At 35.0% G+C, this 19,563-nt stretch overlaps 1 protein-coding gene across 9 annotated transcripts in view; it reads left to right on the forward strand.

Annotated features, from left to right (window-relative positions):
• The window catches only part of LEPR (leptin receptor), a 100,542-nt gene that overhangs the window by 62,673 nt on the left and 18,306 nt on the right, over positions 1 to 19,563 (forward strand). For all 9 annotated transcript variants that reach the window (XM_060023335.1, XM_060023367.1, XM_060023353.1 and 6 more), the window contains 8 exons: positions 1,554 to 1,702; positions 2,727 to 2,886; positions 3,004 to 3,086; positions 6,133 to 6,349; positions 7,142 to 7,324; positions 8,748 to 8,843; positions 10,232 to 10,334; positions 11,279 to 11,354. In XM_060023335.1, coding sequence (XP_059879318.1) covers positions 1,554 to 1,702; positions 2,727 to 2,886; positions 3,004 to 3,086; positions 6,133 to 6,349; positions 7,142 to 7,324; positions 8,748 to 8,843; positions 10,232 to 10,334; positions 11,279 to 11,354 — 1,067 coding nt within the window. The remainder of the gene's footprint in view (positions 1 to 1,553; positions 1,703 to 2,726; positions 2,887 to 3,003; positions 3,087 to 6,132; positions 6,350 to 7,141; positions 7,325 to 8,747; positions 8,844 to 10,231; positions 10,335 to 11,278; positions 11,355 to 19,563) is intronic.

Here is a 19,563-nt window from a genome sequence, read left to right on the forward strand (position 1 = left end):
GTGAATTGTACCAGAAATTAACATTTGATCCATTGTATTTTCAAATAATTAGTACACATCTGAATTCAAATCTATATTTTGTTAAATATAGCATAAAGTTGTCATAATTAAAAAAAGTTTTTCAATATGAAGTCCCAGTTAATTGATCTGCCCTCTCACTGCCCCTTCCTGTTTAGTTTCGTTCCATTTTAAATGAGTTTACTGTAAGCAATACTTCTCTGGTACTAAATATCCTAAGATAGCAAGGAACTGTCCTACTTCCCTACCCTACAGACATGCACAGATATACCCTCACATGTATTATACGACAACTGCAACATGGATTCAGTTCGATATCTGAACAATTTTTGATGTTATTCTTTTCAGTACTAACATAAGGCATTTAAATTGCACTTATATTGCCTACCGAGTACTAGAAAACAATGTGAAAATTCAACTTTGGAATCCAAATGCCAGCTCCACTTATTACTAGCTTTGTAAACGTGGGCTGGTCACTTAAGTGCTCCGTGACTATTTTGTCACCTATAGAATGTGGAAAGCTCCTAATGTGGGTATTACCTCCCTAATGTGGGTATTGTGGGGATCACATAAACCATTGTACTTCAAAGCATTCTTTCTATAAACTAGATATTCATGGAATATATACATGTGATAGCCATATGATTCCGTCAAGTGCAATCACAGCTTTAATGTGTTTGGGTCTCTTGAATGCTCATACTTCCTTTCCTGAAGAGGAATTATCTTTTCAAGAGATGAAATATATGTCATCTTACTGGTTGGTGAAGAACGTCTTCTTGGCACATGAGGAATTGAATAAGCATGAGATACTGTATAGTAATTAAAAAGTTTAGGTGTTTTGGCCATCAGTAGTCTAAGGAAGTATTGTTGATGAAGTCTGTAGCTTCAGAGGTTCACACTGTTGTGCTTGAGCTGTGAGATGTTAGTTCCCAAATACGTTGAGTTTGCATGTTGCCTTTTATTATTTTTTAAAGCCCTTGCTGTTCTGTTCATCTTTGCCTCTATTTCTACCCTTTAAAAAGCTTATTTTCCTCAGATTGTAGAGAACCAAGGCTTTACTCTGGAAGACTTCCTCTGACCTTGACCTAGAAATACCTAACAACAGACAGTAGAAGATTTTGAAAATCACACGTGTGGAAATGAATGTGGTGTATAGTTTTTTGCTTTTAATGAAAACTCTATATAGAACAGAGTTTGCTACTGATATTCCTCATATGATCAGTATGGTATCTTTTGCATGCAGAGCCAATGGTTCCATTTCTAATCGGGTCTTACAGTTAATGTGCAGAGTGACGTGGACGATGCATTGATCTTTTTTCAATCAACTTCTCTATTTTCAAAATAGAGATAATCCCTTTCTTATGTATCACATAAAGTTGTAGGGGATCAAATGAGATAATGAAGGAGAAGGTTTTGAGAAAGAGATGTTACTTTACAAATAGAAGATATGGAATATTATAACATCATAATAACATTTTAAAAGTATTATTACTGTTTAAATTACTGTTATATAATACTTTAAAAAAATTTTCTAGTGAAACCACTGCCTCCGTCTAGTGTGAAAGCAGAAATTACTGTAAAAATTGGATTATTGAAAATATCTTGGGAGAAGCCAGTCTTTCCAGAGAATAATCTTCAGTTCCAGATTCGCTATGGTTTAAGTGGAAAAAAAGTACAATGGAAGGTACCTTTTACCTGGAAATTTCTTCAGCTTGCCTCACTAAATATTATTTCTTATAACTGTTTAAGAATTTTATTGCATAAGGTTTATTTTTTTGGCATAAAAGTACATCCTCCTGTATTCCATAGCTCTTTTTATTAAATAGATTGATCTAATTCTAACCCTTTTAAGACATGAACTTTCCTGCTATTTATCATTTCCCAAAATGTGTTTTATAGTACATTGGTCCCATAAAATGTTTCTTGAAGAAAGATCACATGGCTTAATAAAGTTTAAGAAACCCTGAATCACCATATGTCCCTAGTGTAGAATCATGGTATATTACATATTAAAGGTTTAGAGAAGTCCTGAATTTAAGAAACATTTGTAACTTTATTTCATCCTATGTTTCTCAAACTCATTTTACCAAGGAATCTTTTTCCCTTTAACAATGTTCTTTAGTACACACATGTTCAGTGGGACACATTTTGGAAGAAGCTGCTTTTATCAAACAACCAGAATCACACCCTTAGTGGCAAGTGTGCATATGATGCCTTCCTTTGTCAGTTTTCTGATGGCAGCCTGCAAAGACCTAGAAATAGCAGGAACCCTAGAATAGAATTAGATCACAGTGAGTTCAGCTGTAATAAATGTGACAGTTTACTTGCTTATTGAGGAGACTGAATATCAGAGATTCTCTGCAGCAGGCCCTATCTAACCACTAGGTTAAAATTCTTAAGTCTTTGTGTATAGAGGATTAGTGGACAGAGATTAGTAATAGGGTAAAAGAGTGATTGGGAAGTGAGGTTGCAAGTGGGCCAGTCCAACTCTTGTCATGAGATGGAAATAACAAGATGACTGAGGCAATCCTTAACTTGAAGGAGCTCATGATTCAAGCCTAATAAGAGTATTTATAAAGCCAGAAAACACAGTCAGTTCTCTCTTAATTTTGGAGTAGTGTTAGGGTTTCAAATAAAATGCACTTCAGGGCCCTTTAGCTACATATGTGTTAGTAATGATCAATCTAATAGTTTGACTTATTTTATAGGTGTTTGAGGTGTATGATGCAAAATTAAAATCTGCCAGTTTCCCGGTGCCAGACCTGTGTGCAGTCTATGCTGTCCAGGTGCGCTGTAAGAGGCTAGATGGACTGGGATATTGGAGTAATTGGAGTACTCCAGCCTACACAATTGTCACGGATATAAAAGGTTTGCAAAGATTTTGTGAATGTGTCTTAAAAATGCACAAGTATGTGCTTCCAATGTGACTGAAAAGTAATCCTTCCAAGAACACATATACAACTTGGGCTCCTTGTTATTTTGCAGTTCCTATCAGAGGACCTGAATTTTGGAGAATAATTAATGAAGACAACACTAAGAAAGAGAGAAATGTCACTTTGCTTTGGAAGGTATTCCTGATTTTTATGTTATTCTTAAATTTTACTTCTATACTCTTGAAAGATTTGTTTCATTGTAAAAAAGACTTCATTGTAAAAAAGACTTACTTAATAATTCTATCATTTTTGGTCTCTGCAATCCCAAGTTTATTTCAATTTGGAGAAGTGATTACAGAGAGCCAAGGTGTAGAATGGAGGGAGCACTGGCCTGGAGTTTGGAGACTTTAATTCTATTCTTGGCTTGACATAGTATAATTAATCAGTGCTATTTTGACAAGGTCACTTAGACCCTTCAACCTCAGTTTCCTCATCTGTGTCAACATAAGATTGGACTGGATGATATCTAGTGTTCCTTCAAGTCCAAAAATTCCATTTGTATTTAATTCTAAACAGAGTAAACGTGGCCTTCCCTACATATCTCAAGGGCATTTAGATTATTCTTTTTTTTTTTTTTTTTTTTTTGCTACACGGGCCTCTCACTGTTGTGGACTCTCCCGTTGCGGAGCATAGGCTCCAGACGCGCAGGCTCAGTGGCCACGGCTCACAGGCCCAGCTGCTCCGCGGCATGTGGGATCCTCCCGGACCGGGGCACGAACCCGTGTCCCCTGCATCAGCAGGCAGACTCTCAACCACTGCGCCACCAGGGAAGCCCGATTATTCTTTTTGTATGATGGCAAATACACAATGGATATTTCCAAGAACAATGAGTATAAAGCTTAGAAATTTTCAAAGTGTTCTCTCCCCCAAATGAATTGATTTCTATCCCAAGTGAATGGATTTTTTTTTTGGTCCGAATTTTAGGGAGACACAAACATTCAATCCATAGCAAACATCATTTGTCATTAGGGAAATACATATGAGAACAACAATGAGATACCACTACACACTTATTAGAATGGTTAAAATCCAAAAAAACTGACAAATTGCTGGCTAGCATGCAAAGCAACAGGAACTTTTATTCTCTGCTGGTGGGAATGGAAAATGGTATAGCCACTTTTGAATATAGTTTGGTAGCTTCTTACAAAAAACTTTGGTACTTTCATACAATGGAATATTATTCAGCGATAAAAAGAAACTGCTCTAAAGCCACAAAAAGATATGGATGACTCTTAAATGAATGTTGTTAAGAGCTAGAAGGCTGCCTAAAGGGCTACATTATGATTCCATTTACAGGACATTCAAGAAAAGGCATAACTGTAGAGATGGCAAAAAGATCAGTGGTTTCCAGGGGTTTGGTTGATGGGGAAAGGTTTGAATGGGTGAAGAACAGGGGATTTTTTATGATGGTGAATCTATTCTGTATAATATTGTCCTGGTGAGTACATAGCATTATGCATTTGCCAAAACTCATAAAACCTTATACCACAAAGAAAACACCTTAGTGTATACAAATTAAAGATAAATCGTTAAGAGGTTGGAGAATCCCAGGATGGAATCCAGACTGCAGTAAGAGAAACTAACTGTATTACAAGTGTATGGAACAGTCTTACTGAAGGAGTTGGGAGAAAAAGGTTCAGGCCTAGGTAACCTTGTTAATGAGTAGATTCTTAAGACTAAAGGCAAAAGAAACTGTACCTAACCACCGTGTCCTAGCTGATAAAGTCATTTCTCTCACAAGGTATGGGTTAACTGTTCTTGTATCATTAGATATGCAAACTGGAATTGAACAATTAAGCATAGGATGATGGATGGTAGGAAGGACCCAGGTTTCTCACTGTTGAATTGGTTACAGACAAGCAAGGAGAAGATCGGAATGATCCGTGTGGTAATGGATTAGGGTTGGAGACATCAGTATGAACTCATGTTTAGCTTAATATGGATACAGATGGATTCATTTAGAAATTTTCATAGATATGTGTGTATACAGATGTAGTATACACAGACGTATTTCCTTGATCTGTAAGCTGAGAAATCCATATTCTGGTAGTAAGGAGTATTCCCAGATTTGTTTCTAATACTATTCTCCAATGAAAGGAACTAGGGCTCTGTGAAAAAATGCTGGGTTATAGGGCTGGGGCAGGAAATAACACAAGATGAGCCTAGAGCAGCTTGTAGGACTAGAAAGTAAGGACTTTATCATCAATTTTACTTGATGGTTACGAAAGTAAATATTTGTATATGAAAACTGACATAGATTTTTTAAAAAAACAAAATGTAAAATTTGCATGAGTTTTCGGACATTTATTTGTTGCAGAGGCTGCTAAAATCTTACCACCTACCCAGGTTCTTCCACGCCCTGCAGGGACATATTTATGTTTCTCAATTTCTGACTTAGAAGAATCTCAATGACAAAAATTGGGAAGCACTGTTCTAGTCTATTGTATAGAGTTAAGCTTTCTAAGGGTTTACAAGGGATTGGTAGCACTTAAATCTTACCTGAAACAGGTGAAGGTGATGGGGGAAGTGGGACATATTGTTATATTCTGTAGAACAGATGAATACAATTGGACTAATTATATATTTTACACTGAATCATCAGTGACCTGGTATGATATTTTTTTAACTAAAGACACAAATTCTGGGGTTCCATGTACACTGTCCTGATAGCCTCTGTTACTGGAAGGGGCAGCATATCAAGGGAAGAAAAAAAATGAGTGACCAGTCTCACCAGGATTAATAGAAGTGATGATTAATATCTTTTCAACTCTCTCTAGTTATTGCTTTATGAAAACAGAGGGTTATTCCTTTTTTGCTTTTTAGATGAAGAAACTCTCAACTCTCTTTCAGTCTTTCTTTTCTCTAGAATTAGAGTGAAACTTTCAGGTGGAAAAGTGTCCTATTTGTATCCATACTTCATTATCTTCAATTGATTTAGTCTTTGAGTCTTAAAAAAAAAAAACCAAAAGGGGGGAGATAAGTTTCCCATGCTCCATAGCCACCCAGACGGCTTCAGGGAGACTGTGGTCAGAGCCCCATACCTCAGCCTTGAATTCAGCAGTGCTTGCTCTGGCCCGGCCCCTGCTTACCAATGGGAAATGTTTAATAGGAGTTCCGTGAGCTCAGTCAGTATAAAAAGCACTGTAGCCCTTGAGCTAATCAATTTTTATGTTTACCGCAGCCCCTGATGAAAAATGACTCATTGTGCAGTGTGAGAAGATATGTGGTGAAACATCATACTTCCCGCAATGGAACATGGTCAGAAGATGTAGGAAATCACACTAAATTCACTTTCCTTTGGACAGAGCAAGCACACTCTGTTACCGTTCTGGCCGTCAATTCAATTGGTGCTTCTTCTGCAAATTTTAATCTAACATTCTCATGGCCTATGAGCAAAGGTAAGAAAAGGTACACCTCACTTTGCATTCACAGAGCCCAATAGATGAGACAAACATTAATCAAATAATCATGCAAGTTAATGCCTATTTACAAACTGAGAAGAGTGTTCCCAGGAAAAGAGTATAATTTTATAAAAGAAAAGAAAAGAAGAGCCTAACCTGGTATTGAGTGTCAGAGAAGCTTTCTTGAGGATACAGTAGAGGAATTAAACTTCCCCAGAAGGTCGGGGGAAGTGCTCCCGCGAGAGGAAAAATCTGACCAAAAGTCCTGTAGTCCAGGAGAGGATATGAAGGAAGACCTGGTTGGCGCTGGTGCAAAAAAAGTCCAGAAAGGCCGACAGAGGCTCTGAGGCATGGCCCTCAGGGAATTGTAGGCATGATAGGAATTTTGTTCTCACGTGCGGAAGTCTGGAGGCTTTTAAGTGGGACTCTGAGGAGAGTGTGTTAAAATGATCAGATTTGTGCTTTGAAAGCACTGACTCCATCAGCGGGAGAGAAGATTTGGAGGGAATTAGAATGATTCATAGGCTTGTACAGTATCACAGAGAGAACACCTTTTGACCATATCCAAAAATCTCTTTTTTGGATTTTAGGTAGAATCTTATTTCTCCTCATAGCGTATATTCCCACATCTCTCTGCTTATATGACTTGTGATACAAAAATAATTGCCATGTATAAATGTCTGCTTTCTCTTCCTTCTCCCCTTTTCAGTAGGTTATATGTTCCTAAAGGCAATTAGGAGATCTTCATTGATTTTGAATTTAAAAATAATTTCCTTGTTTTCCCCACAGTAAATATCGTGCAGTCACTCAGTGCATATCCTTTAAACAGCAGTTGTGTAATTCTTTCCTGGATGCTATCACCCAGTGATTACAATCTGATGTATTTTATTCTTGAGTGGAAAATTCTTCATGAAGACAATGAAATTAAATGGCTTAGAATCCCTTCCTCTGTTAAGAAGTATTATGTCCACGGTAAGCTTACTGTACTTTAATTAAGTTTCTCCTATGGATTAGTATGACGCTACAGATTATTAATTCAAATAAGATAGTTGATGAAAACTTCAAAAATATAGATGATATATCTTGCTGCCTAAATTGTCATCCTATTACAAACATTTAATGCTATTTCATTTGATCCTTTTCCATTTAAATATTTTATGTAGTTGTAATCATATCATCTACCACTTTTCTTATGGTTTGTTCCTTTGATATATCACAAGCATGTTTCTATTTTGTTCACAATCCTTATAACTATTTTTTAAATGATTGTATAGCATTTTATTCCAGAATCTACATAAACCATTTATTTATTTGAGAACATTTATGTTGCTTCCAGCTTAACCTTTTTTTAAAACCATTTTAATGGCTTTGGATAGCTACTGACAAATTGTTTTCCCAAATTGTGTACCAACTTACGATGCCACTAGCAGTGAGTGGGAGGGCCAGGCTGAAGGTCTGAGGATCATAAGCCAGCATAATATTCCCAAAGTAGACCAGTTACCCCACAAGGTGATTAAAATACAAAATATTAGTGCACAATACAGAGTCTCCAAGTCTGAGTAAGGTTTAAGCAGGGAAGCTAAGGATTGCCATGTTCTTATTTACAACATCATCCCAAAGGCACATACTTCTATTTCATTGCAAAGACCCTAGAATTTAGCATCAAGGTAGATAGAAACAAATTATTGATAGAGAACTAAATCCAGTTCATTACTATACTGTTGTCTAGGTGGTTGCTCTCTGTGCTTCAAAGAGATTTATCTCTTGTGGAATAATATTTATATCTTACTAGCATTTGTAAAAATGATAGATCACTGATAGATCCATTTTGAGCTTTGCTATGAAGGTGATCATCCTCCGTAGATCTAGGCGTCTGGATATATAAGGTAATTCCTGGTCCCCACTCCCATCTTCTCTGCATGGGATTTCATGAGACTTTAGTCTCCCAGCTGCCTTGAATGGGGAGGCTAAGTAAACTAAATTCTTATGAAAAGGGAATATTGCTGGCTTTGGTCTTAGGAGGTAGAGTGTATTGTCCTGGAAAGGGAAACAAAACAACTCCTACACCCTGAACTTGAACAAACTGGCTATCACTGGAACATGCCTTTGAAAAATTGCAATCTTCTATCTTTGGGTAAGATTTTAAAACATTATTTGTGAAATTATTGTCATTACAGTAGAATTGGTAGTGCTTAGATTGTCTTTGAAACTCCCTAATTATCAGTTTCAATCCATAGGTAACAATCATCAGTTTTTAATCCATCAGTTTCAACCCATAAGTCATCAATTTTACATCCATGGAAATATAAGAGTCACTTAACATTTTTGTACATAGATTTCACTCATTTATATTAATTCAGTGGGAATGACTCTTTAAAATATTTTTTCTCCTCAGATCATTTTATCCCCATTGAGAAGTATCAGTTCAGTCTTTACCCGATATTTATGGAGGGAGTGGGGAAACCGAAGATAATTGATAGTTTCACCCAAGGTAAAAATGTTTACTTTTAGTTTCTTTTTACACAGATTTGTGGTTTCCTCCTTAGCTAGCAGTAATGCTGCCATCTGATTCTTTTCTTTCTGATGGAATCATGGAATAGCCCAGAGTCTTATGTAGATGCCTCATGGGTGACTGCAGTAAGGGTACATGGTTCCATGGTGGTGGTAAGAAGAATAATCAGGCGTGGTATTGTATTCTTGTATTGGTAAGTAAAAATTTCAGTCTAAAAGTTGATGGAAACAAAATAAAGGGAAGTATCCAGCTATACAATAAAATACATCATCATAAAGATTAATTGGAAAAATATTAATTTTCTGTACAATTAATATAAATACACCTACCCCAAACAATATGTTTTGACTCATATTTATGAGTCTTTAAATTTTAATCATCTTCTAAAGGAAATCTTTTTCTAAAAATAAAACTATAGCAATAATTATAGAAAAAAGTTCACAGGGTGTCTTATATTTCTGATTCACCTTACTGTACTTGAAGTGGGAACATTTTGATTCTGCTGTTACTTTTCAGATTGTCTTCAAATCCAAGCAACCCAATAATGAAGTTTCAAGAGAGAAACATTTCACCTGGTTTTAGAATTAAAATAATTATAAAGCTTCATTCATGTATTGTTCAACAAATATACACTGAACACTGTTCTAAGCACAATCTAGGGATTGAACAGTGAACATAAGTCTGTGCCCTAAATGGAGCTTAAACTCCAGTACTCTAATAAGAATGACAGACAATAAACAAATCATGTATAATATAATGTCAGATAGAAATAAGTGCATGAAGCAAAATAAAATGAAGGGATGGAGTTAAAATGTGGTGCTTTAGTACGGATGGCCCCAAACGGTCTTTTTCTCTGTGAAGGTGATATTTGGGTAAAGCCCTGCAAGAACAAAGGGGAAGAGCATTTCAGCAAGGGGATAGCAAGTGCAAAGGCCCTGAAGAGTGAGCGTGCTTTGTGGTTCAAGAAACAGTAAGGAGGTCAATGTGTCTGGAGTGAGCAAGATAGAGGTTGGTGGGTGTTGTAGGTTGCCTTCTCTAAAAGCAGATGCTGAAACAAAGAGTCATCATAACAACTTTTATTGACACTTGGACTCATATAATCTAAAAGTGACCAGATGGAGAGAGCTGGCAAATAAATAATTTTGAAAAAATGTTTTGCTAAATTACAAGAAGCATAATTCTGACCAAAATAATAATTCTATTAATGTGATCAAAGCTATACTTTTATCTTCCTCTTTCTGATTTTTATATCTTTAAAGGTCATTCAGATTTATGTTGAAATCAGAAAAAAAGTCTATTATAATTTCTGATTCAGAAAGATGTTATTTCCTCAAGCTTCAGAGTTGTGTGAATTTTTTCTTTTTCAGATGATGAAAAACACCAGCATGATGCAGGTCTATATGTAATTGTGCCAATAATTATTTCCTCTTCCATCTTATTGCTTGGAACACTGTTAATATCACACCAAAGGTATTGTACTTGGTGTCAAAATCTTGAACATATTTAAACCTAGATTTTAGATCCAAATCAGAAACACTGAAGTGTTCTAAATATTTTTATATGTATTTGATGGCAATGAGATGGCGTAAAAAGAAAAAACCTGATTTCAGGAAACCACACTCGGTTTTGCTAGTACACATAAGCCTCAGGAAAGAAATTAGTTTTTTTGTTTTTTGTTTTCTTTTTACTGTATATACATTCATGAAATAACAAGCTTATAATAGGAAATCCTAGGCGGTATGTTCTTAGAGGTGAGAAGAATGGCTTTCAAAGTTGTACAATCTAGGTTGAGAACCTTTAGTGGTGAAGATTTATCTGAAGCCGTCAGTTCACTTATGGTCAGTAGGCATTCTGCTTTTTAAACGTCAGCGCTGAATGGCTCCATTCTGTTTGGTTTGGCAAATGGCCTTGAATTTCTTGGATGGTTCTTTGGGTGCCCCATTACTCTGTGCTGAGAGGTCCGGACCATTGAGGTTATTTCACACATGCCAAATCTCTACAGAAAATTTTGTCTTCTAGCAGTGAAGACGGAAAAGTGATTTTACAATCTGAATTTACCTTTCAGTCAAGTGAGCTGATCGGGCCATATCCAGTAGAATTGTTTCTGACACTCAATTGATGGCCATATTTAATATTTAATTTTCTCTGAGAAAAACCTGTGCAAAGCATTTAGCACAGTGCCTGGTAAACAGTTTTTAATAAGAGTTGGCTATGTTTATTATAGTGATCATTAACTTTGGTCTAGACAGAAAGTTGGTGGAGATCTTCATGGTAGAGCATGTGAAAGTGAATCTGATCCTACTGAGGCATAACCAGTCTGGTAGATAAATTTCTAGTTTGTACATTTATTAACTGTTAACATTTTCAATGTGAATGTTTTTCGTTACTTCTAATGCCTTGTTTATCTTTTGTAGGATGAAAAAGCTGTTTTGGGAAGATGTTCCAAACCCCAAGAATTGTTCCTGGGCACAAGGACTTAATTTTCAGAAGGTCCCTTTTTCAGTTTTTAAACCCCAGAATATATAAGATCACATTTTAGATGCTATATGCCTTCTAGAGCTTCAAACATTTTTAAGGTTTAAAACATTTTAAGGATAAGGTTTAAATCTTATTTTATTCAATTCATCTTAATATGAGTCTATTTAATCTGTTATTTGTTTTCAAGAATAGCAAGATGCAGGAATTTGAAACCAGGACAAAAAAAATTCAATAGGTAGTTTATCATCTGAGTTAACAAATACATATCTTTCTTCTGTGTCACAGTATATAATAAAATAAATATTAGAATATTAGAGTCAAATCTGGTGGAGAACAAATATTTGTATATACTTTTTTGGTATAAATTGATTGTCCTTAGGAAAAGGCTGGAATCAATATTTTTTAACCCTTGTAATTATCTCCATAATTACTTAAATCAGTTAAAAACTATATAAATAATCCTTTCCTCAAATACTGCAATCTGAAAAATGCAATTATCATAATAAAACTTACATTTATGAAGATAGTTCCTTTCAAGCTACTTTATGAAACAATTAGTCAACTCTAATAAAATAATTTGCACTTTATAATAGAATTTCTCAGAAAACTCTAGAGTTTAACAAATGTATCATTAATTCCCATAATTTCCCTTGAAGCAAGGTTGGTTTTCCACCCATAAAATTGGGAAAATAGAATTCAATTTTCATGGCAAAGTATCTTCACGCTGTTTTGAACAATAATCATATGGAGGTTATGATGCAGTCTCAGTAATTGTGTCATCATTAGTCACTGTTACAAGTCTTCAGTGGTTTTCTTTTAGTTACAAGATCAAGTACTCAATGACTTCTCTCTACAATCTGTTATCAACCTACAGATTCATTTTTTCTGTCCGTGGGCCTTAGTCATGCCTATGCTATTCTCCTCATCTCTACAGACCCTTCCACGTCAATGAAGACCTTGCTCTAAGCTCTTCTTTCCCCAAGCCTTTTGTGAACAAATGTAGTTCAGAAGAATTTCTGCCCCCTTTAAGTTCCTGGAGCATTTTATTTTTTATTGTGAAGAGTGTTCCGAGTTCAAGGGCTGTGTTTTACCAATCACAACTATTGTTGAGCTTCTCCTGCTAAAGGCAAAGTACTAGGGTCAGGATTTATTAATGACTTGCTGCTATCTTATAATAATGTCCATTTATTTATGTGCAAATGACTGAGATATATATTCTTACACTCATTAAGATTTTTACTTCAATTCTCAGTATCTCTGTTTCCTCTCCTGTAAAATGAGGTTTAATAGAACTTACCTCATTGGGTTGTTTGGGGGACTAAAGAAGATAGTACTTCTAACATAGTATTGTCTCAACAAATATTAGTTATCATTATTTTACATATTTACATGTTTTATGTTATTCTTTCAGTTACCCTGTGGGATAAGTATTTTAATCTCCATTTTATAGAAGAAAAAACCTAAAGCTTATAATGGTTAGGTAACTTGTTTTAGAGTCTGGCTTAGTTTTCTAATTTGTCTGACTTTGGAGCCTGTTCTATTAGTAAGTGTTCTCTCTGGCTTTCGATTTTTTTTTTTTTTTTTGACCATGACCCACAGTGAGAAAAATGCTTTACCTTGCAACCTAGTAAATGAGTAGATGTAGATAATATGCAAAACTGAAACAAAAGATGCTCAAAACAGTTTTACTATTTGCAACACCCTCTGTTTTCAAAATTCTGTTTCATTTCAAAAATACTGGTTACAACCCTCTACATTCATTCACATACTAACAGATATGATTTGCGGTTAGAAAACACTGCTCTACAGTTTACCGATGAATGAATTAGTGAACAGATATGTAATAATGTGGGCAAAATAATGCAGACATTTAAATTGTAATCTTTCAGTGGAAGAGACAGTGCCATATCTTCAGACATGGTAGCAGTGTAGTTTTACATATGGTCATTCTCGTTATAGAAACTTCACTTAGCCTGAACCTAACCAGCCCCACACCCATACACTTCTCAGCTATGCCCTTACTCACTGTAAGACACGGAGTCTCCTTTCATTAAAGCAGAGCTGATGGTTTTTTCAATTAGTAAAGTATTTATTCCTCTTCTTTCTCTTCCGTTATGAATTCTTACAGTGACGTTTATTGTAGTGATAGTGATATTTCAGCCATATGTATTTGTTTGTCATTCATTCAGCAAGCACAAAATGAGAATAAGTATTTACATGTAATTCTAGGATGTTGCTAGGCTCTGGGAAAACAATTTGTAAGAGATTTTCCTTACCATCTAGGCAGTAAGACAGTGAGGTCATAGAGGAGTGACTTGGTTAAAAGCAGAATAGGAAGAACTTTTCTTTTCTCTCTCTAAAATGTTTTATTTTAAAATTCATTACTTCATTCCATCCATTCATTCAAGGGGTATTTATTGAATAGTTATCCTATGCCAGTCACTATGCTAGGCCTTAGGGTTAAAATGGTCAGAAAACAGGAACTCTTGGAGTGTGCAGTCTATGGGGAAGATAAGCATTAATCAATTTATAACTGAAATAACAAATAATATACATTATATATGTTATATGTAATATATATTATGATAATATTACAGACACTAATAATGATAAACTACGTGTTGTGAAAGAAAGGGCCCAGTGTGCTGAGTGTCGTGCGTGGGATGGGGGTGAGCTGAGATCTGGAAAATGAGCAGTCATTAACTAAGATTTGTGGTGGAGGGTAGAGCCCAGCAAGTCCGCTGGTGAATACAAAGCCCTGCGGTAGGAAGTACCTTAGCACATTTGCAAGCTGAAAGCAGGGAGATTAAAAGACAAAGAGTAAGGAGATTATTTTTCTTAAATATTGGGGTTTTTTCATCTTTTAATGTGAGAGGAGTTTTGTCTAAAAAATCTAAATACCTATCTAAATAAAAAATTAAAAGCTTCACCATGTCAGTACATATAAATGTAGGGAATAACCATCTTACTGTCTCTTTCAGAGAAGCTCAAACACTCTGTCTTCAATATGTTAAGCTCTGAAATCTCCTCTATGAACCACCGGGAAAATGGTTTCTAAGTGTTTACCAGGGCAGGGAAATGATTAGGCCCACCTAAGCAAAATGCAGTTTGAACCTGCACCAAATGGCTTTTCCCTTTTCCAGAAAATGCCCGACACAAAGGAACCACTTGGTGGATGTAGGTTCAGTCAGTGACTGTTTTTAGCCTATGCGCTACCCCGCTGAGCTCCCTGAGGAGGAGTGTAATGCCACAGCAGATCATCTGGCAGACATATACAATAGACGGAAATATCATCACATTTCCCCAGGTTCTGGTAAACTGAGGAAGTGTGAAGAATTTTTTAAGTACAGTAGGTGTGAATGTCCTTATTTGTAAGACTGATTTTTTTTTTTTTTTTTACTTTTGCCAGTGTTAGACTTCATAATCTTGTTAAGATATTCTTTAAGCATAACTAGCCCTCAAGATGCTTAGTTTATTACTAGGGTTTAACAGGTACACAATTAGGAATAAATCAGTTTTGGGGATATTTGAAGAGTAAAGAAGAATATAATTTCAAAGGTTTTACTAATGATAAAAATCTAATCTTCTAAAATTAAATAACTTCTTAAAATTTCATCTTCTACTTTAATCTCCTAAATAACTAAAATATATTTTTTTAGGGAAAAATAATATAATATAATTCACATTATATTTCTAAAGAGGACAAGACAAATTTACTATCTGCTCCGTACTTTCATATTCATATTATTTTATTTAATTATCTCATAGACCTAATAGCCTTATATTTTCTGATGACAAAACTGAGGCACAGAGTGGTTCTGTAGCTTGTCTTGATCATCCAGCCTGTAGGTGTGAAAATCTTGGTTAACCTCAGGTCCATTGGACTCACATTGATACCCTAGCCATAGATTCCATATTAACAATGTATTGCTTAATGTACTAATGCCCCTAAATTGTACACTTAAAAATAGTTGAAATGGTAAATTTTATGTTACGCATATCAACACGCAAAAAAATTGGCAAAGGAGCTGAATAGACATTTCTGCAAAGAAGATGTACCAATAGCCATAAGCACAAATGAATATATATGTGCTCAACATCATTAGCGATTAGGGGAATGCAAACCAAAAACACAAGGTAGCACTTTACACTAGCTAGGATGGCTATAATTAAAATGACAGATAATAAGTGTTGGTGAGAATGTGGAGAAACTGTAACTCTCCTACACTGCTGATGGGAATGTGAAAATGGTGCAGCGCTTTTGGAAAATAGTCTGACAGTTCTCCAACAGTTAAACATAGAATTACCATATGACCCAACAATCCACTGCTAGGTATATATCCAATGGAAATGAAGTCATATATCTACACAGAAGCTTGTATATGAATGTTCATAGCAACAGTGTTCATAATGGTCAAAACATGGAAACAACCCAAATAGCCATCAAATGATGAAATGGATAAGCAAAATTTGAGATTTCCAATTCTAAAACAAAAGGAAACACAAAAACCCACAACGCATTGCAAAGCAAACAGACTATGGGAGCCCATTGTTTTTAAAAACAATTCAAATACAGTATTGTTTAAAAGGAGGTAATAATTTTTGTATAAATTATTTCCCTTAATTTGTTCTTCAAATTCGGATCTTTTTGAACATTGATTTTTATCTATACCTGTAATTTCTAGACAATAAACCCTGATTTCTAAAATGTCCCCTAAAATTAATTAATTAATTTCTTCCACTTTTTAAGCTATCATTCTCCTTCCCTTTATAGTAAATCAAAATCCATACTAAACCTGTAAGTATTCAAATCAAAGATGAAAAAAACCAGTATTCTGAGGTATTTCCCAAAAAACCCACATTTGTTTAAAACAACGTCAGTATAGGATGATACCATATGTGATGAAAATTCTCTCACATAATTTCCCCTTGATTTTCTTTCTTTTGTATGTTCCGTTTCCTTTTACCCTTTAAAATTATTTTAAGACAATATAAGTACATAAAATGGAGTAATATAAAAACGTCTGTGTACTAACACAATATCTTAAAATTTTCTCATATTTGCCTCATATATTTTTATTAATAAAAATTATAGATAAAGTTTGTCCTGCTTGTTGCCCTTACTAGTTTTAGTCTCTCCTTCCCTTCCTAGGGCACGCACTTTCAAGAATATAGTATGTATTTGTCTAGTTCATGCTTTTATACAACACCTTTTTTCTTACATCTGCATGTATGTATCCATGACCAATGAACAATAATACATTTGGTTATTGTTAATATTAATCTCCCATATCATTCAAAAATTATTATTTTCTCAGCATTCTTTTTTTTTCAGCATTCTTTTTGAGATATCTTCATGTTGATATATTTCATTTCGTTTAATAATTTGATCCATAATATTTCATCCTATGAATATATACCACAATTCATATATCCATTCCCCTGCTGATGGATAGAAAACTATTTTCTATTTATTATAAACAATGCTACAGGACACATGGTTGTATATGTCTCTTTGTTCTCTGGGAGTATACGCCTTGATATGTCCCATTATTTTAAAAAATCATTTTGCATTACGGTATGCCTAGTGTGCATGGTTTAATAGTGAAATAGTATGGAAAAACATTTATTGGACAGTATAGTCTCTTCTGCACCCTTCTCTACCTTTAGTCTTGCTTCCCAAGTGCCATTACTTTAAACTGGTTTGCTTTTAATTTTTCTGGCAGGTCACCTTTATATTTCTAAAAATAATATGCTTATGGCATTATGAAATGTAGACATTATTTACTGATCTCTGGCTATAATGAGGATTTACTTATACATATACTTTTTCTCCCCTTCTTTCCCCATGCTCCTACCATATATAGTTTGTCACTTTTTTCAGTTCCTTCAGTAATCACTCTGCAACCTCAGAAGAATCTTCTTAAACTCCATTTCTTGTTCAACGAAATAGAGACTGTTTCTTGGAGCTCCGCTTCCCCCATTTTTTCTTTTTAATAAAATAAAGACATTAGCACTCTTACCCTTCCCTCCATTTCTCCCTCCACTTCCCAATCTCTGTCAACTGTAACTTTACACTTTTACTTAAGTCAGGGTTGATATGTTCTGTGCTATAATTTGTCTATGGGTTCATTTTAAAAAATAAAAAAACCCAGTAAACTGCATTTGCATTTTTATGAGTATGTAAGTATTGTTCCTTGCAGAAGCAAGTAATATGTGATTATATTACCACACTTTTTGGTGGTTCCAGTGTCACAGGAGAATGTTTTTCAAAAAAATTTTAGAAACATTCCACCCTGTTGATTTAAATTGTGCCAAATTTTACTTGGCTTCATTTTTAGTTTTTATGTTTTGTTTTGTGTTTGTTTTGCTTTTTCTGGAGTTTCTAATTGCTTCTTTTAAAAAAAAATTTTTTTAACCTTCTGTGTGCTGCTATTATATAAGCTTCTTCACTGAGACCTGTTCCCAGGGCACCCTGTCTAGGAAACCCTTTATCCTCCTGCTGCAATCTGGATTAGGCCTTTTCTAAAATTGCTGCAAACCATCACTCTGAATTTTCCCTTAACTGGTTTCTAACGGATACTGTTTTCTAGATATTTTTCCCTTCCTCCTTATTGATTAACTAATTCCTTATATGACCTGCCAGGAAATATTGTGTAAGTCGGAATCTGTGCATGCCTGAAATTCTTTTTATTGTGCATTCCTCGCTTGATCGTTTGGTGGAATATCAATTTCCAATAAAACTTTATTGGAAATTTATTTCCAATAAAACTTTGAGACAATTCCTGCCTTATCATTTAGCATCAGTATCACTTCTGAGAAGTCAGATGCCATTCTGATTTTTACTCCTCACTGGTTACTTGCAGATTTCTGACTTTTAAAATATCCTCCCCATTATTGATGTTCTAAAATTTTAGAGATAGGTCTAAATCTATTTAGGGGGGTTCTTTTTCATGTAACTTTGTCCTCATTTGAAGACACTTTTGATTCCATGTCTCCTGTCAACTCTAAGCAATTATATTATTTCTTTGATAACTTCCTCTCCTCTTATTTTTTTGGATCTCTTTCTAGAATCCGTATTAGATGGATGTTGAACCCTCTGCATAGATCTTCTATATTTCTTATCACTTCACTAATATGTTTGTTTTACGTTTGAGACCTTGCCGTACCCTGTTTTTTCAGTGCTTCTATTAAACATTTATTTGCTATTTATATTTGTAAATTTCCAAATATTCATTTTCATTGTATTCTGTTCTGGTTTTATGCATGCAATATTTTCTTAAGTCTTTCTAGAAATACAAATTTAGAGGATCATTGTTTGTTTTAGAAATTCTCTTTTCTTTTATTCCCTGAATTCTCTGTTTCTGCTAGGATCATGTTCTCCTCCTATTTATCTTGGCTTTATTTTTTTTTAATCTCACAATTTCCCCATATATCTAGAAACCCTTTGTTTTTCTTTCATGTTTAAGAATAAAATAATAGACAGGCTGACTGGGAAAGCATGATGCACATAAGCAGGGATTGTTGGCCTAAATGGGTGGACAGGGCTCTGGCTAGATGAGGAGAGATATGGTCATAGACACCAGTACCTCACAGCTGCTAGATTCCTCCCCAGATAATGTCCTTTTTTTTTTTTTGTATTTATTTATTTAACATCTTTATTGGAGTATAATTGTTTTAAAATGGTGTTCTAGTTTCTGCCTTACAGCAAAGTGAATCAGCTATACATACACACACATCCCCATATCTCCCCCTTCATGTGTCTCCCCCCAACTCTCCCTATCCCACCCCTCCAGGCAGTCACAAAGCACCAAGGTGATCTCGCTGTGCCATGCGGCCGCCTCCCACTCACTGTCTATTTTACATTTCGTAGTGTATATATGTCCATGCCAATCTCTGACTTTGTCCCAGCTTATCCTTCCCCCTCCCTGTGTCCTCAAGTCCATTCTCTACATCTGGGTCGTTATGCTTGTCCTGCCCCTAGGTTCTTCAGAACCTTATTTATTTTTTATTTAATTCCATATATATTGTTAGCATACGGTATTTGTTTATCTCTTTCTGACTTACTTCACTGTATATGACAGACTATAGGTCCGTCCACTTCACTACAAATAAATCAATTTTGTTTCTTTTTATGGATGAGTAATATTCCATTGTATATATGTGCCACATCTTCTTTATCCATTCATCTGTAAATGGACACTTAGGTTGCTTCCATGTC

Source organism: Delphinus delphis, chromosome 1 (assembly GCF_949987515.2).
Source record: "Delphinus delphis chromosome 1, mDelDel1.2, whole genome shotgun sequence".
Lineage (NCBI taxonomy): Eukaryota > Metazoa > Chordata > Mammalia > Artiodactyla > Delphinidae > Delphinus > Delphinus delphis.